At 42.6% G+C, this 27,833-nt stretch overlaps 2 protein-coding genes across 3 annotated transcripts; both read left to right on the top strand.

The window, feature by feature from the left end:
• Nucleotides 1-2,525: 2,525 nt before the first annotated feature.
• Nucleotides 2,526-10,255, top strand: LOC308169493 (neoverrucotoxin subunit alpha-like; the record flags this gene model as incomplete). Its single annotated transcript, XM_080544175.1, has 3 exons — nt 2,526-2,619; nt 6,677-7,809; nt 10,241-10,255. The coding sequence occupies 3 exons, from the start codon at nt 2,526-2,528 to the stop codon at nt 10,253-10,255; spliced, it is 1,242 nt and encodes a 413-aa protein (XP_080400301.1).
• A 2,297-nt stretch (nt 10,256-12,552) lies between these two features.
• On the top strand, nt 12,553-27,571 carry nsun6 (NOP2/Sun RNA methyltransferase 6; the record flags this gene model as incomplete). Of its 2 annotated transcripts, XM_080544432.1 has the most annotated exons (11): nt 12,553-12,627; nt 13,112-13,267; nt 13,626-13,720; nt 14,549-14,655; nt 15,732-15,885; nt 16,562-16,643; nt 17,258-17,377; nt 23,303-23,447; nt 24,178-24,323; nt 26,760-26,885; nt 27,175-27,571. In XM_080544432.1, 11 exons carry the CDS (start codon nt 12,553-12,555, stop codon nt 27,346-27,348), a joined length of 1,380 nt encoding a protein of 459 aa, XP_080400558.1. In that variant the 3' UTR covers nt 27,349-27,571. The 2 variants fall into 2 exon arrangements, with proteins under 2 accessions (XP_080400558.1, XP_080400559.1); XM_080544433.1 differs by lacking the exon at nt 26,760-26,885.
• Nucleotides 27,572-27,833: the final 262 nt, after the last annotated feature.

Genomic DNA, 27,833 nt, shown 5'->3' with positions numbered 1-27,833 from the left:
TTATATATTTTTTGGCTACTGGCCAGGGGACAGCACTATTGTGTTAGGCTATTTGTTGCACATATTAGCTGTATTTATTGTGATTCGTTAATTGAAAAAAATGCAGTGCTGTAGACAGTCATGTGCTATCTTACTATGTACATGTGTTCTTACTATTTACATGTATATACGTAACGTTTGCTGGTTGGTCATTTGACTACTAGTCAGGTGCAGACAGTGGCTGTGTTCGAAATGCATTCTGGGAGGAGGTATGCATACAGTGTAAATGGTCGGCTGGTTTTCACATACTTATTGGGCCGGTTTCACAGACAAGGCTTAAGACTAATCCTAGACTAAAAAACATCTTCAATGGAGATTTTACATTGAAAGTGTGATTTAGTCCAGGACTAGGCTTAAGCCTTGTCTCTGAAACCGGCCCATTATGAATTTAGTAGGCAGTATGCAGTATATTCTCATTGAGTATGCTAGTATGCAGTATGACCAGAAATTCCCATTGACCGCCATTCAAACTTCTCCGCTTCTATCACCCAAAAAGGGGCGTGGACATTACGGGAGGGGAAAGTACCCGGATGCGTTGCTCTGATGAATGCATAATGATCGGCTGATTTTCGGATACTTAACCACCTACTTAATTATGAATTTAGTATGCAGTATGCAGTATATACTCTTTGAGTATGCTAGTATGCAGTATGCTAGTATACCATTCCGAACACAGCCACAGGCACTTGTCACAGGTAAGCTAATTATAGAGAATATGCCAAGTGGGCGTGATTTACCAATTAACCCCACTGGTTACATCTGTCCCGGAAATTTAAAAAACGGCTGTGTGAAAAGCTTAAAAAAGCAAAGTTTTCAATGAATATCGACGAAGCTACTAATCTTAACATGGACAAAATCCATGGTCTGGCCAAAGTAACAACACAACACCTAGCCAGCAGGAAAGTAAACATCGCCAACTCATCAGCCCTCATGCAGGAGCTCAAAGATATCCTGGAGTCCAATGGTCTTGACTGGTCACTAGTCATCAGTATTCTACTTGATGTAGATCTATTGATCTATTGTTATAGTGATAGTGGCTTAATAAGTGATGCAATCAGTTTGGCCTTAAGTGATTTAATCAGTTAAATCTGTTCTTTAAATCTGTTCTTTTGATCTATTGTTATAGTGATAGTGGCTTAATAAGTGATGCAATCAGTTTGGCCTTAAGTGATTTAATCAGTTAAATCTGTTCTTTTAAAGACATCTAAATATATTATTTTATTTTGTATGGAGTATAAAACAGTATTAATGCATTTTAACATTGAGATAAGAAGCTGTCTTCTGTACCCGCTCTCCCAGTATCTGATACTGTGACCCCCTCCCCAAGAAAAAGTTTCAGGCACAGGATTTTTTCCCACTTTAAGCCCTGGGTGGAGGTTTTGGTCTTGATAGACTGGAACCTTTTTCCGGATGAAAGTCTTTGGAAGAGGTGGTGACCGGGCTGCACTCTGAGCTGCAACGTTTGCAGGAAAAGCCATATACAGATAGAAGTTATTATTATTATTATTATAGGATGCAAACATGTGCTAGTTTGACCAGATGAGGTAAGAGAGGGGTGTGGCCTATCAAAAAGCTGCTATAAAGCAGTTCCCTTCTGAGAACCAGCCTTCATTATCTACCAACATCTCCTTCACAGGCAGGAACACAACACGTGTGAGTATTAACCTATAAACCCCTTTACTATCAATGACCCTGTCCATTGTAAAGCATGTTAATGGATATACAGCCTTTGATTGAATTGAATGAATGTGTTATTTCATTTACAGTTCCCTGCATACTTCCTTAGCTCAAGACCTGAACTTTCTCAGGGACAGAGCACTTGTAAGTAACAACACAACATTATTTGATGTATAATTTGTTCATGACCTGTCCCCTTGCTCCTTGAGATGAAATATGTTCATTGATTTACAAAAATTGATTGAAATTATTGTACATTTCATTTCAGTTGGACATTTCACTACATACCTCCAGCATCATCATTCATCACCTATCAGCTTCTTGTGCGTGAGAACATGACACAACAGAACATTTGTAAGTGTGTGCATCAGAGCTAAGTGTCAGCTGCCTATACAAACAGACAGGAGTTTTCAGAATTGACATTCATATTATTATTTTTTACAAATGAAAGAACAAGTACAAGTGAGTCTATATGCTTTGACCATGTTAGTTTACAGTCCAGAGTTACACCAAGAAGCTTTGTTTCCTGTACTTGCTCAATAGCAGCATTGTTCATTGCCAAATTCAGTTGTGGTTTAATACTTGATGAAGTGTTTTGATCCAAATACAATGTTCCTAGTCTTAGATATGTTCAGGACAAGTTTGTATTCAGTTAAATACTATCTGCAGCTCTTTGTTGAGGGCTGAGGTGATTTCCTTAACTGTTGGATACTTGGAAACCATGGATACTGTATGCTCATCACAATTACCTGACCTCCTGTAAAACAAATCCAAATGTGTTGTTTCAGGTTCTTGAACTTGTAAGAGAAATGAATCCTCAGTCAACAGTAGTGCTGGCAGCCCTTGGGCGACCCTTCAGCCTTGGGATGCTCTATGACTGCCGTAACGATGCCCTGATCCCAGGTAAGGCGTTATCTACAAGAGTCTGGTAGAGGTGTAATGGCTGCTGATCAATTAGTAGTGGGTTATATGTTTAATGTACGATGCAACAAATAGGCACTTGAATATGAAAAATGTATTGATTGAGATGTTTATTTCAAATATGTGCAAAACAGTAACAATAATGAATATAACGGAAAAACAAAAACAAAACTAATAGAATCAAAAAGTATAAAGCAAAATAAATTATTGCACATTTAATTTAGTTAAAAAAAAAAAAATCTTCACATATTTGATTGAGGATGTTTATTTTAGTCCCCTATACAATTCACAATACAGATATTAAAAAATGTACACAGTCACAATGCATAACACCAGGACCAAAAAGGTGTGTAGGCTGAAGCCATGGCTTATTGCGCCTACCCTTGTTACATGATTATTATTTTTTTTCGTTTTTTTCCATGAATGCATAATCAAAACATATATATTTAAACCTCTGTTTTATACTTGTTAATCATCTTATTTTTTTAAATAATTTTTATAATCCTTTTACTAAATAAGTGTACTACACATTTTCATTTCCTTTTCAAAAGTATTCCGTAAGTTAACTCCTTTAACTGTTATACATCTTTGTTTTGCATTTGTTCTAATCTTTGTTTTCATAAACATACATATTCCTCTGAGTTCGTAATTACTCTGTCTAACTTGAAATAGTCTCTGGATACAGTCTGGAAGCATCTTGTTTTTTACTTTATACATTACTTGTGCCATTTTGAAGTCCACCAATTCTTTAAATTTGAGATCATAGGTGTTTATGAATAATTTGTTAGTTGGTTCTTGATAGGCAGCTCTGTTTATAATTCGTATAGCTCTTTTCTGTAGTAAATACCTTTTGGATTTGTGATTGTTTTGTATGTGTTTCCCCACACTTCCACACAGTAAGGTATGTATGGAACTATTAGAGAACGGTACAATATGTGTAATGAATTTGGATTAAGTATGTCTTTCGTTTTATGCAGTATTGCAATAGACTTTGATATTTTAGTCTTTAAGTAGTTTATGTGTGTTTTCCAACATAGTTTGTGGTCTATAACAACTCCCAAAAATGTGTTTTCATAAACTCTTTCAATTTCAACATTATCTATCTTGATTTGTACTTGACTATTAATTTTTCGATTTCCAAATATCATAAGTTTAGTTTTTTCTAAGTTCAATGACAACTTGTTTGTGTCAAACCATCATTTTATAGTTTTTAGTTCTGTTTCCACTGTATCCAGAAGCTGCTCCAAATCTTTGCCAGAACGAAACAAATTTGTATCATCTGCAAACAAAACAAAATTTAACAACTTGGACACATTGCAAATATCATTGATGTACAAAATAAACAGCTTTGGACCCAGCACGGAACCTTGTGGGACCCCACATGTGACCCTTAGCAGTTCAGATTTATCATTGTTTATTTGTACATACTGGTGTCTTATCAAGATAGTTTCTAATCCATACATTTGCTATCCATCTAATGCCATATCTATCAAGTTTTCTTATTAATAATCTATGATCAATAGTATCAAATGCCTTTTTTAGATCTATGAATATCCCTACAGTATAATCTTTACTTTCAATTTTTGTGGATATTTTTTCAATCAATTCCATCACTGCCATTGTAGTGGATTGATTTGCTCTAAATCCAAATTGATGGTCACTCAGTAGGTTTTGTTTTTCTGTAAAATCGTCCAGTCTTACTACAAAAAGTTTTTCTAATATTTTGGAAAACTGAAGAAGGAGAGACATTTGTCTAGTTGGAAAAACTGTGCTTGTTTCCATTTTTGTAGATAGGAATGACCTTTGCTATTTTCATTTGGTTGGGAAATATGCCGGTTTGAAATGATTGGTTACAGATATGAGTCAGTGGCTTTGCAATATATTCTATAAATGTTTTTACTAGTCTCATATCTATGTCATTACAATCTGTAGATTTTTTATTCTTAAATTTGGTTACCACATCAATCAGTTCATTCTCTTCAATTACCTTCAGAAATATGGTAATGGTGTTTATATCAATAATATCTTCGTCTACACCGTCCTTTGTTATTGGGTCCACAATTTCATTTGTTATAGCCAACATTGACAAAGTAATCATTAAACTCATCGACAATCTCTTTTGGTTTATATTAGTTATGTTTAGTTTATCTTTATTAAAGTCATTTGGATAGTCAGATTTTTTTGTACCCTTTTTAATTATGCTGTTTAGCACTTTCCATGTACCTTGTGTATTACTTCTGTGTTGTTCCAATAGTTTATTATAATATTCCTTTTTATTGTATCTCATTATACTAGTTAATTTATTTCTGTAAGGAAAAGGAGTCAGAAGAAGTACAAACTTATTCAATCCCAACCCTTCTCCATAAATCATGAAGATGCTTCCTGTTCAAATGCACAAATTAATACTCTCATAATATATACAAATACTGCGTACCCAAAAGTCAAATATCATATTTACATACTTAATTACATTAAAAAAAGAAAATACAGAATAAATATTTTGGAAGCCAAATGATAATAAATAAAGAATAACCCCTGTAAACATCTTGTGATTATCACCCCCCCCCCCCCATCATCCCTGTACATTATGAAGACTAGGATTATGTTTGGACATTGCTTTAACTCCACATTCAAACTGTTCCATAGCTTCACTCCACAGTTTGATATACAAAACCCATTTCTGTAGTGATGTCCTCTAGTCGTTGTTTTAAATCCCCGGAACAGAAACTATTTGTATAATATGCAAATAATACCCTCTTTAGTAGCTTTGATACTTTGCATATGTCATACAACAGTTTTGGGCCCAACACTGAGTCTGGGGGACGCCACAAGCAATGTCCAAACATGTTGAGCAGAAGTTACTCAGCTTCACAAACTGCTGTCTTGCAAGGAATATACAGTATATGTTATATGTATATATTTACAGACACGCACAGGCGCTCACAAACACAAACTTCGTGCCCATTTCTATGCTAGTAATAGTAGCTTGCTAGTAAGACAACGTGTTTAGAAAGTGTGTTTTGTTTTTCCATACAAAATAGTATTATATAAATAGTATATATTTATTTTAATACTGTAGTGGAAGATATTCCACTACATATATTACATATACTGTATATCAGTGGAGGCTCCCCCATAGAGGTGGAGGAGGCCTGGCCTCCCCAATAATTTGAGAGAAGAGAGAGAGATTTTAAAAAGCAATAATTATATTTATTTTATCTATTTATTTATTTATTTAACGAAAAAACATATTAACATTTTTTATATTAATATTATTTCCGTTTTGTTCATAAATCTGAATTTTTCCATGGCTAAAACCCAATATTGCAATTGTAAAGCACCTACAGGCCAGAATCCCTATCCGTTTGTATTGAGGGAATGAATTACCTTATGAATTGCCGCTTTTTCCGGTCTGCGCGTTAAACGTTGTCCTGCCCCCAGAGAATGACTGACAGGCCGGTAGAACATGAGAATTGCATAGAGAGTTTGAATTTTGTCAGCTGTAAAGCGGATGTGTTTCCTAGAACATGTAAATGCAATTGCTAATCACATTATTGCATTACAATTTGAATATTGACTCAAATAACGCAGGCAAAAGTGGCAAATGAATATGCTATTTTGGGATTGCATAGTCATTTTCACATTAGAATGAACTTTGTCAGCTACAAAGCAGCGCATGACTTTGAAAATTAAATGTCAAATGGCTTTGCATTATCATTTTAATATTGACAGCGAATGTGCACATCAGGTACATGAAAATGCAAATCATTAGAATTGCATTTGAATTTGAATATTGTCTGAAAGAATGCATGCAAAAGTGGAACATGCAAATGCAATCTCAAATTGCATTAACATTTGAATTAGGTCCACTATATGCTTCCATATTCCACAAGCTTCCCAGAATAAGTTGGTGGAATTTTGGCCCATTCCTCCTGACAGAACTGGTGTAACTGCTTATGTTAACGTGTTCAAATATTTTGTTTGTGTATAATAATGATTTCCAACTATCCAACTATTTTCACACATTTTGTCATTGCAGGTGTTACATTGTGGGACAAAGAGGAACTGCAAACGCATACAAACGAGATTCCTACAAGGAGTACTGACTTTGAGGTTATTGCATCTGATTCCGTCGAAGCCAAGTCTTCTGCATTGAACGTTACGGCCTCACTAAAGGCAAGTTTCTTAGGTGGACTGGTTAGCGTTGAGGGTTCAGCCAAGTATCTGACTGATTCAAAAGCTTCCAAAAATCAGGCAAGAGTAACACTGAAATACAAAACTACAACAAAATTCAAACAACTGACGATGAATCATCTTGGACGAGGTAATGTGAAACACCCATATGTGTTTGAAGATGGCATGGCAACACATGTGGTCACAGGTATCCAGTATGGAGCACAGGCATTCTTTGTATTTGACCGTGAAGTGTCTGAGAAAGAAGACTGTGAAGACATTGAAGGAAACCTGAAGATTGAGGTAAATAAGATTCCTTCGGTTCCAATTGAAGGTCAGGGTTCTCTAGAAATGAAAGCCACCGACTTCGCTAAAACTGAGAAATTCTCCTGCACATTCCATGGGGACTTTGCTCTTGAGAACAATCCAGTAACTTTTCAGGATGCCATACAAGTTTACCAAAGTCTTCCAAAACTGCTGGGTGAACAAGGAGAGAATGCCGTACCACTGCAGGTGTGGATGTATCCCTTAAATAAGTTGGATTCCTCTGCTGCAAAAATAGTTCGCCAGATCAGCATTGGTTTAGTGATGCAAGCACAGAGTGATTTAGAGTACTTCAGTGACCTCAATACCCGATGCAATGATGCACTGAAAAACAATGTTGTACAGTACTTTCCAGAGATTGCCAGAAAAGTGAAAGACTTCAAACAAATGGGCCTTCAGTACAAGCTTACACTACAGGGGACCTTGGCCAAGACACTTCCATCTATTCGGGGAGGAGGAGCGGAGGAGTGTGTGCTTGCAGAGGTTTTACAAAGAAGGCACAGTTCTCCATTCAACAGCAAAAACCTCAGTGAGTGGATGGATGGTAAGGACAGAGAGATGATTGTCTTGAGATCCTACATCGACATGATGAAAGGCACAAATGAGTTTATAACGATAGCCAAAACCACGAGTGAACTTGACAACGAGGTCCTGTGTCGAGGAGTGAAGCACGCTGTATGTTTCACTTTCACCTCATTAGAGAGTGAACCCTATCTCACAGTTCTAAAGAACTCCTTGAGGGAACCACCCAGCTCAGAAGGCACATCTACACCATCCACGCTCCCGAAACAGTGGTACTCTTCAAAGGGTGTATCAGACAAAATGAGAAGAAAAGCTAAACTTTTCTCAGATTTTGCAGTGGCCAACAAGGAGAACAAGGCCACCAGTTTCCTAATAACTGCTACAACAAATGAGGAACAAGAAGGTGCCAGTATTTACCTTTATAAAGACGGGTTTCCAATCTCTGAGGACTTTGAGCCACCTTCGAGGCCTGAAACACCGACAGCAAGTGACAGAACACATAGCAGTGTGACAGTGAACATAAACCCACCAGAACTCGGACTACAGGATGTCACCCACTACTCCATTGAGTACTCTGTAGAGGGACAAGACAGCTGGGAACAAGACGAGGCATCCAAAGCTGATCAAACATACACCTTATCCAGTTTGATTCCAAACACAAAGTACAAGTTCAGATACAAAGCAGTTTGTTCAGCGGGGCAAGGTCCAGACAGTGAGGTCAGTGACGTCATCAAAACCTTGCCCACAAATCCACCTGGAAAACCTGAAATTAAATCATCTTCCACTGAATTTGTAGTTCTCTGGCAGAAGCCTACTGAGATTGCGAAAGGAGTCAATGTAGAGGGTTACATTGTGAAATATGCAAACGTGTCACCTGACGTGAAAAAGGAGGAAACTGAGTGGAAGGAAATTCCATCTAAAGATGAAAGGTGCATCATCAGTGGACTGCAGCCAATGACAGAATATGCAGTAAAAGTTACCTGTGACTGCGGTCCAGCTGGCAGAAGCAAAGAAACTGTAGCAGTCACTGCCTCTACCACGCTTGAGATTACACGATTGGCTGAATCCATAAAAAATAAAAGTAAAGAGATAAGGAAGTCAGGAGATAAAGGATGCCTGTCCATTTACAAGATACCTCTGAAAAAAGAACCAGTGAATGAAGAGGGGTTTGAGAGTTACAGTTTTGGCAAAGAAAGTACAAGACGTAATCGCACCATTATGGCCCTCGGAGCAACAGGAGCAGGAAAGACAACTCTGATCAACGGGATGATCAACTACATCCTTGGTGTTCAGTGGGACGATGGGTTCAGATTCAAATTGATTGATGAGGAACCAAAATCACAGACAGAGAGCCAGACGTCGTTGGTCGCTGTTTACAAAATCAACCACCAAGAGGGATTTCAAATCCCATACTCCATCACCATTATTGACACCCCCGGTTTTGGCGACACTCGTGGAATAACCAGAGACCATGAGATCGTTAAGCAGATACATGGTCTCCTTGCCTCTCAAGGAGGTGTCAGCGAAATCGACGCAGTTTGTTTCGTAGCTCAGGCCTCTCTGGCACGACTTACATATACCCAAAAATATGTGTTTTGTTGGATATTCTCACTTTTTGGCGAAGATGTAGCAGAAAACATTCAGATCTTAGTGACATTTGCAGATGGCCAAAGAGCACCTGTTCTGGAGGCAATCAATGTCACTGGAGTACCATGTCCTAAGACACCTCAGGGTCTTCCAGTTCACTACAAATTCAACAATTCAGCTCTGTATGCAGATGAAAATTGTGATGAAGATGATGGGGATGATGACAATTTGAATCAAATGTTTTGGGTAATGGGTGTCAAAAGCATGAAGAAGTTTTTCTCTGCCTTGGACACCTTAGAGACCATAAGCTTAAGAAAAAAGAAAAGCAATAGCGAGTGAACTTTGGGAGCTTTCATCTTACATATGATAGATTAGAATAGAAAATGATTCAAGAAAATAAACACAATGACATCACCCTCTCATGTTCTTTTAACAGTTCAACAGAAATCTGACCTTACAGGTTTAACATAATGATTACACAATTTTCATTTGTATTATTGTTTAGAACTGACTTAGAATGTTAGATGTAGGAAGTTCAAAGTCAGCTGCAATGTTTCCACATTTATTTGTTATGCTTGTCTTTAATTAATTAAATCTCTGTCCATTTGCAATTTAATTTTAATGTTGATGTATTCTCAATAACCGGATCTTGATTGTTTAGAACAGGCCCAAACCCTTAAAATATTTAAACTAAGCTAAAAACCTTCATGTTTTGCAGCAGTTATGATTAAACACAAACATTTCTATCAATGTATTTTTTCCTATACAAATAAACTTGCCTTGCCTAGAATTTACTTTTACTGTTATTTGTATGACATTTAAAGTTATTAAGAAGAATCAAATGTATTTTCTCTGTCTATGATTCTGTACAATGTTTGGCTGTAATCAGTAAGATGTCTGCATAGTGCTTGTTGCAATGTTTTATTTCATGATCAACGATTATAGGTTTTACATGCTCTCCATTAACTAATTCCATTCGTGTGATTACTGATTACAGAGCTCAGAGCGCTGAGTGTCAATATTGTTACTGTATGTTTACACTGTATGTGTTTGTGGGAGCACTCTGTATGTCTAATGCAATTGTTTAGATGGATCAATAAACAGAATTAAAAAATACATTTTGTTTAAACTAAGATAATACAATGGGTAACATCATTTAAAAATCTTTATTAATAAAGAAAATAATTACACTTGTGGTTATCTTTTGTTGCTTGTGCGTTTGCCACTATTGTCACTAGGTGTAATTGCAGTATACAGAGTAGATTGTCCTACAAAGACACTTAGATTTAGATTTAGATTTAGTCATCTAAAAATTATAACCAAGGACTTTCAGGACTGTCTCTGTGAGCCTCGCGGGTCATCACCTCATCATTAATCTCACTGCTCTGGCAACTTGTTGATGAGTCTGATAATCTGGAGTCTGAGTTTTGATCTGAGCTGACCTCCCGTAGCTTTTTCACACGTTTAAGCCTCCTCATCTGTGTAAGACGAATCCTTGCGCTTTATTTTACCTCTCCTCTTTTGACGTGAGCCCAAGCTGCATTGGGTAGACCGGTCCACCAAACTGGGAGGTTGTGGAGGTCTAGGCTCCACCCTACAACTGGCTCTAGTCTCCATAGGAGTGGGCCAATCGCCCAGGCTGGGTAAAGGGAAGGCTTTTCAGGACACCTTCACAGCCTGTCACAGCAGGGCCGGTCCTAGGCATAGGCGAACTAGGCGATCGCCTAGGGTGCCAAATGCCTGGAGGGCGCCAACAGAAAAAATAAACAATAATATATACAATAGTTTTGTCTTGAAACCATTGTTGTCCATATTTTTACTGTTGAATGTGTGGGTGGTGATGAGGCAGTGCTGGTGGCTTAATGTGGTGGTGGCACCCCTAAAATTTTGGGGGAGGGGGCATCAAATCATACCTAGGGCACCTAAATGCCTAGGACCGGCCCTGGTCTAAAGGTAACGTGTGGCTTTTTGACGGTCCCCTCTGTGTCTTTGCAGGTTATCTTCCGCTTGTCCATTCTGTACTACACAGTGAATACTTTGACAGATCGATGGAATGTAAACTGTACTACTGACACTTTTTTTTATCTTGAATTATGCTTGAATTATTATGGAGTTTTTTTTTAGGCTGAGCGGAGTGGTTCTCCTTGAGCAGAAGAGAAGTCTAGGCGTTGGTGGTGTATCATCATTTTCTGTTTGACCTTCTGCTTCTGCTACATTGTAAGGGAAAACAACATGGGGGGGGGGGGGGGGGGGGAGAGAGAGTGTGTGTGTACTGTGATGTCACCTGAGCGCTAATTATGACATCATCATGTCTGATGACTGTGATAAGTGATCACGAGACACCTCTCGTTGTCAGTCTGGCAAATACATGAATACATCGACATGAATACATCGGCTGACACATCGACGAGTAGCCAGAGTAGTGAGGGCCTTCTATCTGGTCTATCTGGTCCCATTACAGCATCTTACCTTTGCCTAACGGTTTTGAGCTGGGAAGCCTGAAGATTTTTTTGGGGTTTGTTTGTTTTTTGTTGTTTGAGCCTCTCCAGAGACCACCTTCATAGTTGCCTGCATTGGTAATCAGGTTTGCAAAGCTGAAAAATGATGTTGAACTTCAATAAAAATCTATGAGAATCCCAAAACGTTGTGATGTTTTATAAAGAGTAATCAGGCTGGGTATCAATTCTCTGTGATATGAGTTTATTACATTTAAATTATTTATTATGAATGGTTGATAATAATAATAATAATAATAATAACTTTTATTTGTATAGCACTTTTCCTGCAAGTGTAATTGACCGTATTCCCAATCATTACATCACACCAGTAAAGTACCAGTCCAGCACATAGTAGAATTATCATTGAAATGTCATGCGTGAGAGAACGGACTACATTATAAACATGAGAACTACAACTACCAGCTACACCACGTGCACACATATCTATGACGTATGAGGAAGTGTCGGACGAAGCAGGTCCGTGTCCAAATGTGAGTAACGTGGAAACGGGTTAAAGGCTTTTTGACTCGAATCCATGACTTTGTATAATTATACTCAAATCTTCTCACTCTGAATGTTAAAGTGTATGTCAGCCACAATAAGAAGCGGTTCGTGTAACTGCCAGTGTTATATAGCTAATGGGGATTCTACTAATAAAACAATATTATGATGACACAGGGATTATGATTATTATGATGGATTATGATTATTATTATTATGATGGTCAGGGAGTTGCAAGCCTTCTTTGTTCAAGTCGAGATTGACTTTATATTTATTTTTTTATCATCTTTAAACTCTAGTGCGTAAAGAAATGTCCGTTTTCCCACGAATTGCACTGAAGCCAGAAGTTCACGATTACCTGAGGAATGCCTTCATAAACCACGAGGTCAGGGGTTAACTTGTCTGCACTGACACTCACAGCCTGTCAGATATATACTGACTGACGTAGCTAGATATCTAAAGCAGCCAATCAGGAAGGACCTCTACGTCACATTAAAGACTGCGAAGCTTTTACTCTGTCAGATCACCATGGATAATGAATGATAATGAATGCCAGAACAGAGGGTACAACAATTTGTCTGACGTTAACGTCTTCTAGTGAGGCTGCATTCTCATGTTATGCACCCAGATTGTGGAATGCACTGCCAGTTTACATTAGGGATGCAAACCTCAACACATATTCAAGTCAAGACTAAAAACCCATCTTTTTAATATTGCCTTTAAATGACTAAATAATTCAATGATGATTATATAATGATTGGAGCACTTTGAGCGGCAACGTTTGCAGGAAAAGCGCTATACAAATAAAAAGTTGTTATTATTATTATTATTATTATTATTATTATTATTATTATTGTGTTTGGGTCCAGCTGTTGGCTGCAGTGGGGCTGGGGGAGGCGGAGCGGAGGTTCCAGAGGCTGCTGTCCTGCCTGTCCCACCCGCCCGCCTTCACCTGTGTTCGGGCCAGCACTCACCTGGCGCCCCTGGAGGAGATCCGCCACCAGCTGGAGGAAGAACTGAAACAGGTGAGACTGTGACGTCTGCAGTGAGGTGAGAGAGAAACGCAACGCACTGACATGGAGTAACAGAAATGTGGCGGTAATTCAACGTTTGTTTTTTCAATGTGGATACAGACCTGTGTCTGTCAGTATAGAGACAGTGCAGACTGGCTTAGATTTAAGAAGTTGTGTGTGAGTGTGTGAGTGTGTGTGTGTGTGTGTGTGTGTGTGTCTGAGTGTGAGTGTGTGTGTGTGTGTGTGTGTGTGTGTCTGAGAGTGTGAGAGTGTGTGAGAGTGTGTGTTTATTTATGATGTCAACACAGTCTGTGTTTGTTTGCGTATGCGTGCGCCTCAGCTCTGACCCTGACCCTGCGTGTTCTTCCAGATGTGTGGTACTCAGAGTGAGAGCGTCTCCATGGTTACCATTCTCCCCCACCCGCACATTCCAGATGTGCTGCTCCTTCCTGTCGTCGGCCCGAGGTATGTGAGGAGCGCCGTGCCAAATGTCGGCCAGATAGGAGGCCGCTTCAACAGAGGGAAAACACAGCCACAGACGCAGGGTTCCCGCGCTGGTCTTAAAAAGCTGTTAAGTCTAAAATCCAGCAATCCAATTCATAAGGCCTAAAAAGGTCACAAATGTCAGTTATTCGGTCTAAAAATGAGGTGCTAGGTTTTAAAAATGAGATCCTGCAAGGAAATCAGTCCGACCACATCTATTAACGCGGAAATGAATCAAGCTGGAACCCAAAAAATGCCAAATCGCTTCCTTTTTTGTCTGTATGGCAGTGAAACCCCTAATTTCATCACCTCGAGGATGACAAAAAGCTATCCTATGGTGGTGCGAATAGGTCTAAAATTATATTCAAAGAAGTCTAAAAAGGTCTTAAATGTTACTTGTTGAAACTTGTAGGAACCCCGTCACTCTCTCCACTGGTCTGGGGGGTATTCCATCAACGTCGCTAAAGGAAAATCCAGGCTTATTTTGAGAAGTTTCTCGAGACTTGTCAAAAAAACCTGGATTTATTTTTGGTAAGTCTCGCGAGACTTATAAAAAATAAGCCTGGATTTTCCTTTAGTGACATTGGTGGAGTACCCCCCCCCCCCCCCGGAGTTGCCTTCCTTTGACAACAACAACTCACTGTTTCCCACAGGGTTTTGTGAGACCCTCTGATGAAAGTTTACACATGGGAGGTCATCGTGTCACAGAGACTACCGTCACTTCCTGTGTGGGTGGTATGTGTTTATAGTGCAAGATGTGACATGTGTGTTGGTGTTTGACTGGCCTTTGACCTCTGAACCCCCCCCCAGGCCAGTGGCCCAGCTGCGGTCTGAGGTGATCGTGGGGGCCCAGTGTGGCAGTGCCGTCCTGAGGGGAGCCCACGTCTTCGCCCCCGGGATCCTCGCTACGCCCAAGTGTGAGAGGAAATACAGCAGGGGCGCTTAGGTGGCGTAGGGGATTAAAGTGCTGACCATGTACCGCAGGGATCCCGGTTCGATTCCAGCCGCGGACATATCCTGCATGTCATCCCTTCTCTCTCTCTCTCACCCATCCCTCCTGTCATAATCTCTACTGTGTCTGTCATTAAAAGGAAAAAAATACAGATACAAGAAGACAGATACAGATACAGCAGCTGCACTCAGCCGTCGATGTTAGCCTCATGTTAGGATCCTTTTCGTGGAGCTTAAGGCCTCTACATTATTTTGAGACACTTGTGTGACTATAATATTACCGGTATATATATATATATATATATATATATATATATATATATATAATATATATATATATATATATATATATATATACTGTATATATAGTATATAAATAATAATATATGTGATTTAGCTGACGCTTTTATCCAAAGCGACTTACATTTTAGCATATATGGTCCCAGCGGGAATCGAACCCACAACCTAAGCGTTGTTAGCGCTGTGCTCTACCAACTGAGCCACAGAGGCGACTAGTACGCTTTTGTGTACTCTGTGTGATTCATACGTCTACGTAGCCTAAACACAATGGTGTCATGTTCTCTAGATAGAACACCCATACACACTCTTATTACCGATGACATAATGAATGGTTGAGAACAGCTGCTGTCAAAGTAGGGTAGCAGGAGTGGCTAACTAACAAACAAAGCTAGCTAGCTAGCTATCTAGCTAGTAAACAAAGGCTGCCTGTATTTACCTCAGGATAGTTTGTGTCGGTGCTTTTAGCTCCTGATAGAAGTGTTTCAGCTCTGCCTCCGTTCACTAACCAACCAATCAATGGAGTGCAACATCTATGCGGCAGGTCGCTCATTGAGAAATCGATAGATCGAGGAACACAAACCTCCTCTACAACCGTCGCACGGCAACCTGGTTGCGTTGTTATCGACGAGGCGTGAATCGGCCCTTTATTATGCCTGTTGACATCATAAAAGATGATATTGCCTATAAAGTCATGACATCAACAGCCTGTGAGACTTTAAGCAGCGGTGTGTTTTGTCCTCAGTCATGAAGGCGGGGGCCGAGGTGTCGGTGTTCTCAGACCTGGAGGGGAAGTGCACGCGGGGGGCCAAGGACTTCCAGGGCAAGAGAACGTTCCTGGGGAATGGAATCTCTGAGATGGACCGTTCTAGAATCTTCTGCTCGGACGAACCGGTCAAGTAAGTGGACAGACACACTTCCATGCTCTGGGTTAGGGAGTTCTTTCTTTGTAGAGCTGTGTTTCTTTCTCGATATGATGGCTGCTTCAGGAAATAATAATAATAATAATAATAATAATAATAATAATAATAATAATAATAATACATTAGACTTATATAGTGCTTTTCTAGACACTCAAAGACGCTTTACAAACTGAAAAGATTGAGTAGTAATGTTGGGGACACATGGGAAGGGGGGAGGGGGAGAGGGTTAACTGGTGAAGGCGAGCTTGAAGAGGTGGGTTTTGAGGGCCTGTGTACATGTTGGCAGGGTGTTGGCCTGTCTGATGTGGTCGGGGAGGGCCTTCCAGAGGGACGGGGCTGCGGCTGAAAAGGCCCCATCACCCCAGGTCCGGAGCTTGGTCCTGGCGGTCTTAATAATAATAATAATAATAATAATAATAATAATAATAATAATAAATTAGACTTATATAGGGCTTTTCTAGACACCCAAAGACGCTTTTGAGGGTGTTTTGGTCGAAACCCCCCCCCAAAAAATTTTATTGTAGGAAAGAATTCAACATGAATGTGCATATTAAGTCCCAGTAAGAAGCATACTCAAGCTGTTAAGAAGCGTCATGAACTCTTGTGAAGAAAGATGTTCTTACATAACGCCTCCGTCGTCTGCCTGTTCTAGGGGGGTCGGCATCAGGATGGTGGAGCCCCTGTACCAGAGCCCCTCTTTTGACGGCGTGCTTCCCAGCCTGGTGTTTCTACAGGTACGTCCTCTTGTCTGGTTTGGGACAGGAGTAGTCAGCTCTTGAGTCTGCCCATTGATACACCCCCTCATCCACTCATAGGGCTTTCACACCGGCAGTTCCGAACGCCGGTTCGCGTTCGGAAACCTCCGAACGTTGGCGCTGTCTGGCGAACGAGCCCGCGTTCATACCAGTGTATCGTTCGCCAGACAGCGCCAACGTTCGGAGGTTTCCGAACGGGAACGCGAACCGGCGTTCGGAACTGCCGGTGTGTAAGCCCTATCAGAGACTCACCCTCACTCTCCACTTTTAAGTCCCACCTCAATGCCTACCTGTTCTCCCATGCATACAACCTCCCCTACCCCTAACCATCTCCCCTAACCCTGCCTGCCCCCCCCCACCTGGACATTGCTGTGTTAATTGTTCCCTGTGCCTGTTCGTTAACTCTGTGTTCTATGTGCTCATGCTATCTGTTGCTTGTTGTTTCTGTGTTTTAGGTTTCTCCCATATTGTCAGCGTCTTTGAGCCTCGGAAAAGCACTATATAAATACAATGAATTATTATTATTATTATTATTATCATTATCATTATCATTATCATTATCATCACCCCCCCCCATCTCTCCCTGCCTCCAGAACCTTCCGTCAGTGGTGGTGGGTCATGTGCTGGGGCCCCGGCCAGGAGAACGTATCCTGGACATGTGTGCTGCCCCGGGGGGGAAGACCTGCCACATCGCCGCCCTCATGGGGGGTCAGGTGAGACTTCATGGGACGCTTTTGTGGGGGGGGGGGGGGGGAGGGACTGGCAGGAGGAGTTCCCTTACTTACGGCTGGGGCGGCTGTGGTGCAGGAGGTAGAGCTGGCGTCTATGCGCATGAGCGGAAGTTGAACAGGTGTGTTTGGACTGAGAAAAAGTTTGAGCGTGTTTTTTGAAAAAAACAAACGAACATCATAATAACATCTTTATTTAAGCGAGTTAAGGATTTTGAGTACCCCGACAGCTTCGTGCTGATCGGGGGCTTCTAAGGACGGACGACATGGCAACGAACAACGCGAATGGAATGGACGACGATAATAGCAACACGGACAAACGGTATGACGCAAGTTTAACGGTGGAAGTGCGGCTGGAGCAGGGAAGTAATATAACCATGATGGAAATGTTACGAGGCATAAAGGAGGTGTGTGGAAATGTGGAGGGCTGTCGGGATAAAGGAGACAGGAAATATGAGATCACGCTGGCATCGAGGAGAGGGAAGGACAAGCTCACGGATGGGTTCATGATAAAAGACGTGAGAATAATGGGAAGGGACTTGGCGGTGGATGAAATGGTGGTCTCGTTTTTGCATCTCCCGGTATATCTGAAGGACGACGTGATCAGGTACAGGCTGGAGTCGTGGGGGGTGAAGGCGGTATCACCTATCAAAAGAAAGACGTGGCCGGGAACTGACATTGCAGATGGGACGAGATACATGAAGGTGAAGTTCACCGAAGAGGTGAGGTCTTTGCCCTATTCTACCAAGTTTGAGACCCTGGTTGGAGTGGATCACTTTAGGGTGATTCATGATAAGCAGGTGAGGGTATGTAGGCTATGTATCAAACCAGGACATGTAATCCGAGAATGCCCGGAGTTCGTATGCTACAAATGCAATAAACAAGGACATTATGCACGTGAATGCATGGGAAGGAGATATGATGGAGGAGAGAGAGTGAGCAGTGATGAGGAGGGGGAGAAGGAGGAGGAGAAGGAGGAGGAGAAGGAGGAGGAGGAGGAGGTGGTGGAGGAGGAGGAGGAGGAGGAGGGGGACGAAGAAGAGGAGATGGAGGGAGAGGAGGAGGAGGTGGTGGAGGAGGAAGTGGTGGAGACACAAGGAGAAGGTGGGGAAAGGAGCCATGAAGACGTGACGGAGGGAGGAGGACAAGCTGAGGTGGTGGAGGAGACCCAGATGGAGCCGGAAGTGGAGAGAGGAGCGGAGGGGCCTGGTCCGGTGGAAATGGAGGGTAAAGAGAGAGAGGAGATTGGAGCCAGCCTAGACAACGCAGTAAGGGATGGAGAGATGGATGAGGCAGGGCCTTCAACAGAGGGCGTGGGGAAAAGAAAAGGTTCCGATGAAGGACTATATGCGGATGTACAGAGGGTGAGGACAAGATCGGGAAGGGGTGCAAAAGGTGCACAAGGGAAGAAGACTAAGGTAGGAAAATGACATGGCGGTGTACATGATCTTTTTCTTTGTAATCTTGACGATGGTCAGGGTTGTTGCTGTCAACACAAATGGACTCAGGGATAGGAAGAAGATGGAGCTTGTGTTGGCAGCATACAGAGAGGAGATTATATGCCTCCAGGAGACGCATTGGACAGAGGACATAATGGAGGATGTAAGAAGGAGGTGGAATGGACAAGTTTATGTGAGTAATGGAACTGTGTATGCTTGTGGGGTGGCTATTTTGGTAAAGAATGGGGTAGTGAAAAATGTAAGGAATATAATGAATGACAATGAGGGAAGAGTGGTGGGAGTGGGGTTCGAATATCAAGGGATAGAGTATGCACTATATTGTATATATGCACCAAATGTGGACAAATATAGGAAAGTTTTTTTTGAATCTTTGAAAGAGAAATGTGTTGGGAATTGTATTATGGTTGGGGATTATAATGTGGTGGTGGACAGGTTAGATGTAACAAGGGGGGTGAAATTTAGGAATGATCCGTCACGCCCAGTATTATTAGAAATGATGCGCACAAGAGGAATGGTGGATATATGGAGGGAGGGGCACCCTGATGCACAGGTTTTTTCAAGGAGACAAATGGTGATGGGGGTTTTGAGACAATCAAGGATCGATTTATGTTTAGTGAAGAGGGAGGTGAGGCACCTGGTTGGAAGGGTTGAGTATCGGTTTATGGCCTTTAGCGACCACGATGCTCAGTCTTTCCAGCTAGGTGCGAGGAACGTAGGGGGAAGAGGAGGGACATGGTGCTTTAATGCAAGTTTACTGAAAGATAGACGTTTTGGGGTGATAGTAAGAGAGTGTGTGAGTGTTGCTATGGAAGACCAGATGTATGAGAGTGATGTGTGTGTGTGGTGGGAAGGGATGAAGGATAAATTAAAAGCTGTAATAATAGCATTCGCAAAACTGAGAGGAAAAGAGAGGGTGAGGGAGGAAAGAGATTTGCAGAAAAGGTTAGCAATAGAACAGGAAAGAGTTGATAATATTCCAGGGCATGATTTAGCAGAGTATTTGAGAGTGAGGGAAGATTTGAGGGAGCTAGAGAAGAGAAAGTGTGAAGGTGCTTTAGTAAGGAGTAGGGCAAGGTATGTGGTTGAGGGAGAAAGGAGTACAGCATTCTTTTTAGGTTTAGAGAAGAGACAGAAAGAGAAAGGGAAAATTAAGGAATTAGAGAATGATAACGGTGAAATAATAACAGACTTAGTGGGAATAATGGATACTGTGCAGTCATTTTATACAGACCTATATACATCTGGGGGGGTGAATGAGGAATGTATGAATAAAGTATTAGAAGCAGTGGAAGCTAGGGTGACAGAAGAAGAAGGGAAAATGTGTGATGCAGACCTAAGGGTGGAGGAGGTTAAGACAGCCATCATGGGGTTAAACCCAAATAAGAGTCCGGGTTCGGATGGGTTGACGGCTGAATTTTATAAAGCTTTTGTTGACATCCTGGCCCCTATATTGTGCAGAGTGTATACGTGTATGGGGAATAAAAGGGTTGTTCCGGACTCTATGGGTCTGGGGGTGCTCACGTTATTGTATAAGGGTAAAGGGGACAGGAACAAATTAAAGAATTATAGAGCATTATCATTACTTAATTGTGATTATAAAACCATAGCAAAAGTATTAGCAAATAGATTGAATAAAGTAATGAAAAACATGATTGCACCTACCCAGGCCTATGGAGTCCCAGGGAGGGATGTGGCAGAGAATATGTGCACATTAAGGGATGTTGTGAAGGACATGAGGGAGGAAGGGGGTTTATTGTTATCTTTGGATTTAAATAAGGCTTTTGACAGGGTGGAACATGTTTTTTTATTGAAAACAATGGAACATTTTGGGATTGGGACTGTTATGAGGGATTGGATTGAACTATTATATAAGAATGCAAGAAGTAAAGTAAAGATAGATGGATTATTGACTGACTCCTTCCCTTTGGGGAGATCAATAAGACAAGGGTGTCCACTGTCAGCATTGCTATATAGCATATCTGTGGAGCCATTGGCAGCGTATATTAAGCAGGAGAAAGAAATTAAGGGAATAAATATGCCGGGGGGAGGAGTTAGCATAATCCATCAATATGCAGATGACACGACATGTACTGTCAGGGATGTAAATAGTGTGAACAAAATAATGGGGTGTGTAAACATATATGGAAAGGCTTCTGGTGCAAAAGTGAATGTTGACAAGTCTGAAATGTTGTGTATAGGGGGAGTGAATACAGACAATTGTGTTTTTGATTTGAAAATTGTAAAGGGGATGATAAAAGTGTTGGGGATATATCTTGGAGAGGATGACAGGGAGGCTGTTGATTACACATGGACAGGGGTTTTGAATAAAATAAGAACAACATTGAATTATTGGAAGCAAAGGAACATGAAACTGAAGGGAAAAGTTGTAATTGTTAATGCACTGTTAATGTCAAAATATGTTTATGTATTAGGAGTATTGAATGTACCAGAGTGGGTTCTAAAAGAAACCAGGATGTTAGTGTCAGATTTTTTGTGGAGAGGAAAGGGGGTTAAAATAGCGTATGATGTATTAGTAGCAGATTATGATAAAGGAGGGTTGAAACTGGTAGATTTGGAAGTAAAGATGAGGGCAATGAGAGTCAGAACAGTCAAAAGGTTTTTGTATGGGGAGGAAGGACATGGATGGAAAGGATACTTTAGGGAATGGGTACATAGATGTGGGGGGGGGGGGGATTATGGGTTGTTGATGTGCTTTAAAGTACGGATGTATGATAGGGTGCCGGAATTCTATAAAGAGGTGTTTAAAGCCTGGGGTAGTTTTTTGCCTCAGGTAGGATATGAGTGTGAGAAGAGAGGGGAGATACTAAATGTTCCAGTTTTATTGAACCCTGTAATAAGAAGAGAGGGGAAAATGTTAGAATCTAGGAGTTTCTGGAGGGCAGGACTGATTAGAGTAAGGGATTTTAGGTATGAGGTAGTGCCAGGGTTCCTATCAGAGCAGGCAATTATAGAAGTTGTTAGGGAAACAGATGAGGAGACGAGAAGGGGAGAAATAGTGAGCATGTATAATAAAATAAAGCAGAGTATACCAGGGGAGTGGGTGAGTAGGTTAGATAGGGAGTTAAAAGGGAAGGAGCAAACAGAGTTACCTAAGTTAAGACTAGGGAAAGGGGAAACAGTGCGGGACTTCTCAGCGGTTAAGGTGAAGGAGTGCTACTGGGCACTGTTGGAGAGCAGAGTGAAGGAGCCTGCGGCAGAGAAGGTGTGGAGGCAGGTGTTCCCAGGATTGGAGGTGAAGAACATATGGAGGAATTTATTTTTAAAATATAATAGTTTAGAATGTACTCATTTTGATTTTATGCTTAGGCATAACAGGGTTTATACTAAGGTGGTGTTGCATCAGGTAGACAGAACAGTTTCGAGGGAGTGTGATGTGTGTGGGATACAGGATGAGAACTTAATGCACATGCTTTTTGAATGTAGAGAAATGAAGGGATTCGAAGAAAGGTTGAAAGGACTAGTGAAGAAGCATTGGGGGGTGGAGGTGGTGGGGATGCAGGAGTGGAGGAGGATGGTGGTTTTTGGGGTGGAGGGAAAGAGAAGGGGAGTGAATATATGGTGTTTAAATTATGTATTATCACAGGCTAGGTATGCAATTTATTTGAGGAGGAATTTAGCAAGATTTGAGGGAAAGTGGATAACGGTGTGGAAAGTCTTTGAGGGATTGGTCAGGAAGAATGTGGGACTGATGCACAAGACAGGGCAAAAAGATTTTGAGAAGTTGTTTATTAGGGATTGTGGGTTTATAAGGGTGGGGGTGGATGGAGGGTTGGAGTTTGATTTAGATTTTTGAAGATGGTTTTGTTTTTATTGTTGCATTCATTTGTTATTGATTTATATTAAAGGGTTATTTTGGTTATGAAGGACTGACTGAATAATAGATGGATTTATCTCATACCAAAATGGTATGGGTGTGTTTTGTTTTTATCTATTGGTTTTTAATTTATTTTATTTGAATTAGAATACAATGAAGGCTATAAAATGAACATGTATGAATATGTATAGCTATGATTGTATTTAAAAGAATATTTTTATAATAAAAGATAAAAATAAAAAAAAGAGCCGCCGTCTAATGATCGCAAGGTCAGCAGGTCGGCGGTTCGAGCCCCGGCTGGCCACATGTCGAAGTGTCCTCGGGCAAGACACTGAACCCCAAATTGCTCCCAGTGAGCGGGCCGGCCGGCGCCTTGCATGGTAACTTGCCTACCTCGCCATTGGTGTGTGAGTGTGTGTGTGTGAACGGGTGAATGAGAGGCCGTTGTAAAGCGCTTTGGATAAAGGCGTTATATATAAGTGCAGTCCATTTACCATTTACCATTTTGCTAAATGGCAAAAATGTAAATGTAACGTCTCGTCCACAGGGTGGAGCTGTTGCGCTGTCTTTTATTTGTTTATGTATTGATCTGGTCTCTTGGCTCGTCTCTCACAGGGGGAGGTGGTGGCTCTGGACAAGTGCAAATCGAAGGTGGAGCGCATCCGCCAGAACGCCCAGGCGCTGCGTCTGGACTGCATCACAGCGTACGGCTTCAACAGTATTAAGGCTGTGAGCAGCGACCCGGGCCAGGAGCCTGACGGTACGGACGTGTCAGAACGGACGCCATGCTGGCTCCTGGCTATGAAATGATCCAGGACACAGTCAATGAAAAAAACTCTACTTATATATATATATTGTATATGTAGTCATATAGTCATATATATATATATATATATATATATATATAAAAGAAACTATACATATATGTATGTATATATATACTGTATATGTTACGGTACATGTGGGAAAACTAGGGTTAGGTGCTAGGGTGCTACGGTTAAGGGTAGGGGTAGGGTTAGGGTTAGGGGTAGGGTTAGGGTTAGACATGCCAGTATGTACCAAGTGGACGTAGCACCTAACCCTAACCCTAGTTTTCCCACATGTACCCTATTCCCACATGTACCGTAACATATATTGTATATATAGTCGTATAGTCATATATATATATATAAAATAAACTATATATATACTGTATATTGTTTATATAGTCGTACAGTCATATATACTGTATATATATTTTAAAAAACGATATATATGTATATAAACTCCCCCCAAAAAGTTCTGAAACATTATTTCGGTCGATTATTCCTCCCCTTTAATAACACCAATCAGTATTGTATTTTCTATGGTTGGAAAGCCTGATTAGTCACCTTTACAACCAGGTACAGCTTGTAAGGATCCTGCATTCGTGGGATGATCAACACAGCTAACCGTGTGGGTATCGAATATCAAAACCTTCCATCAACCTTCCATCCTGTATGTCCCTCCAGGGCCACCGTTCCCCCCGGAGAGTTTTGACCGCGTGCTGCTGGACGCCCCCTGCAGTGGTCTGGGCCAGAGGCCCAACATGGCCTGTTACTGGAGCCTGCGGGAGCTCCGCTCCTACCAGCCTCTACAGCGCAAACTCTTCACCACGGTCTGTACACACACACACACACACACACACACACACACACACACACACACACACACACACACACACACACACACACGCTCGCTCTTCACCACGGTCTGTTCTCACACTCACTACACTCACACACATACACATAATACACTCACGCGCACACACACACACACACACACACGCACGCACACACACACACGCGCTCTTCACCATGGTCTGGTCTGTTCACACACACACACACACACACAGACACACACACACAAACACACACACTCTTCACCACGGTCTGTTCACACACACACACACAGACACACACACACACACACACGCGCGCTCTTCACCACGGTCTGGTCTGTTCACACACACACACACACACACACACACACACATACACTCTTCACCACGGTCTGTTCACACACACACACACACACTCTTCACCACGGTCTGTTCACACACACACACACACAGACACACACTCTTCACCACGGTCTGTTCACACACAGACACACACACACACACGCACGCACACACACACACGCGCTCTTCACCACGGTCTGGTCTGTTCACACACACACACACACACACAGACACACACACACAAACACACACACTCTTCACCACGGTCTGTTCACACACACACACACACACACACACGCGCGCTCTTCACCACGGTCTGGTCTGTTCACACACACACACACACACACACGCGCGCTCTTCACCACGGTCTGGTCTGTTCACACACACACACACACACACACACACACACACACACACAGACACACACACACACTCTTCACCACGGTCTGTTCACACACACACACACACACACACACACTCTTCACCACGGTCTGTTCACACACACACACACACACACACACACAGACACACACACACACTCTTCACCACGGTCTGTTCACACACAGACACACACACACACACACACGCGCGCTCTTCACCACGGTCTGTTCACACACACACACACACACACACACACACACACACACACACACACACACACACACGCTCTTCACCACGGTCTGTTCACACATAATACACATATACACACACACACTGACATACACACATACATACACACACTCACACATAATACACTCACACACACTCACACATACATACTATACATACATACATACACACACTCACACACACATAATACACACACACACACACACATAATACACTCATGCGCGCACACATAATACACTCACGCACACACACACACGCGCGCACACACAATTCACTCACGCACACACACCCATACATACACATACATACATACACACACACACACACATACACAGATACATAGATAATACACACACACATAATACACACACACACACACACATACACATACACATACACTCACTCACACACACACACACACACACACACACACACACACACACACTCACTCACACACGCACACACACACAACCACTGTCTTTGACTGTCTCATAATCCACCAAGCTGACAGAGTTCTCAGGCGGTGTATTCAAACAGAGTTAATCAGAGTGTAAACAAGAGGGTTCTTGTCATTGCTTTGGCTGTGACCGGTAGTGACCAGTAGGGGGCAGTGTGGGACCAGCCTTTATTCATCATAGCTCTCCAGCAGAGAGAGAGAGCGAGCCTGGTGAACAGCTTTAAGGTGTAACGGGGCAGATGGATTACTGTGGGGGAGATCAAGGTACGATAGCGAACACGTCATCTATCCCAGAAGGCACGGTGCTCTGTCAGTGTCCACTGGAGTTTCCTTTAAGGTAATTTAATATCTGGGCTTCGGGGGGGGGGGGGGGGGGGTGGGTGCAATAAGGGGAGTGTGGTGAGTGAATGTTTGGGTATACAATAGTTCTTTCTTGACCGTTTGGACAATTTAATTCTAGATTCTAACGTCTAGAGATGAGGGTTCTGTTAAAAAGTACTTTTGTGTGTGTGTGTAAATGGACTGACTTACTTATATAGCGCCTGATTCCAAAGCGCTTTACAACGGCCTCTCGTTCACCCGTTCACACACACATTCACACACCAATGGCGGCAAGCTCCCATGCAAGGCGCCGGCTGGCCCGCTCATTGGGAGCAATTTGGGGTTCAGTGTCTTGCCCAAGGACACTTCGACATGTAGCCAGCCAGGGCTCAAACCGCCGATCTGCCAACCTTGCGATCATTAGACGCCGACTCTACCTCCTGAGACCCAGCCGCCCCTGTATGTGCGTGTGCGTGTGTGTGTGTGTGTGTGTGCGCGCGTGTCTGTGTCTGTGTGTGCGTGTCTGTGTGTGCGTGTCTGTCTGTATGTGTGTGTGTGTCTGTGTCTGTCAGTCTATGCATGACTGTGTCTGTGTGTGTGTGTCTGTCTGTCTGTCTGTGCATGACTGTGTCTTGTGTGTGTGTGTGTGTGTGTGTGTGTAACGGCCCTCCTCTGTGCCCCAGGCGGTGCGTCTCCTGAGGAGGGGGGGGGTCCTGGTCTACAGCACCTGCACCGTCACGCTGGAGGAGAACGAGGAGCAGGTGGCCTGGGCCCTGAACACCTTCCCCTGCCTCACACTGCAGCCCCAGGTACACACACACACACACACACACACACACACACACACACACACACACGCTGAACACCTTCCCCTGCCTCACACTGCAGCCTCAGGTACACACACACACACACACACACACACACGCTGAACACCTTCCCCTGCCTCACACTGCAGCCCCAGGTACACACACACACACACACACACACACACACACACACTGAACACCTTCCCCTGCCTCACACTGCAGCCCCAGGTACACACACACACACACACACACACACACACACACACACACTAATTGTCTCCATGTTTCTCAGGAGCCCCACATCGGAGCAGAGGGCATGCTGGGAGCAGGGCTGTCCCCCGGGCAGCTGCGGCTGGTCCAGAGGTTCAGTCCTGAGCTGACCTGGAACCTGCCGGAGGAGGAGGAGGGGGAGGACCCGCCCCCCCCCAGCCCCGACCCCCCTCCCCCTCCCCCACCACCGAGCTAACCAGGACACTATCGGATTTTTCATCGCAAAGTTCCACAAGAGCTGACAGGACCAGGACAACATCCTGTCAACATTCCTCTCAAGGAACAAAGGTGTTTACAACACTCTCCCTGCACTCTCCTCTTCTCCTCACCCAGCTATTTACAACATCCACCTCTCAGCTAGCCTGGGCCCTGCCTACTAAAACTGTGGACCTTCTAGGGATGAGCTTTATAAACACAGAGGGGAGGGAGGGGGGAGGGAGGGAGGGAGGGAGGGAGGGAGGGGGGAGAGAGAGAACAAAATGTTAGGAGGAGTGAGAGAGAAAATGCAGACAGTGAGTGAGTGAGTGAGTGAGTGAGAGAGAGAGAGAGAGTATCGGAGAATGCAGTTTCTGCTTCCGTCGCCATAACAACAGTGACGACACAGCTGCCATGGTGACAGCGGATTCGCTGGCTCTTTTCTCAGAGCGCACAGATCAGGAAGTAGCGCGCTGGAGGAGGTCA

Source organism: Nansenia antarctica, assembly GCF_963989245.1.
Source record: "Nansenia antarctica genome assembly, chromosome: 13".
Lineage (NCBI taxonomy): Eukaryota > Metazoa > Chordata > Actinopteri > Argentiniformes > Microstomatidae > Nansenia > Nansenia antarctica.
This window is presented reverse-complemented; position numbering and strand designations above follow the sequence as displayed.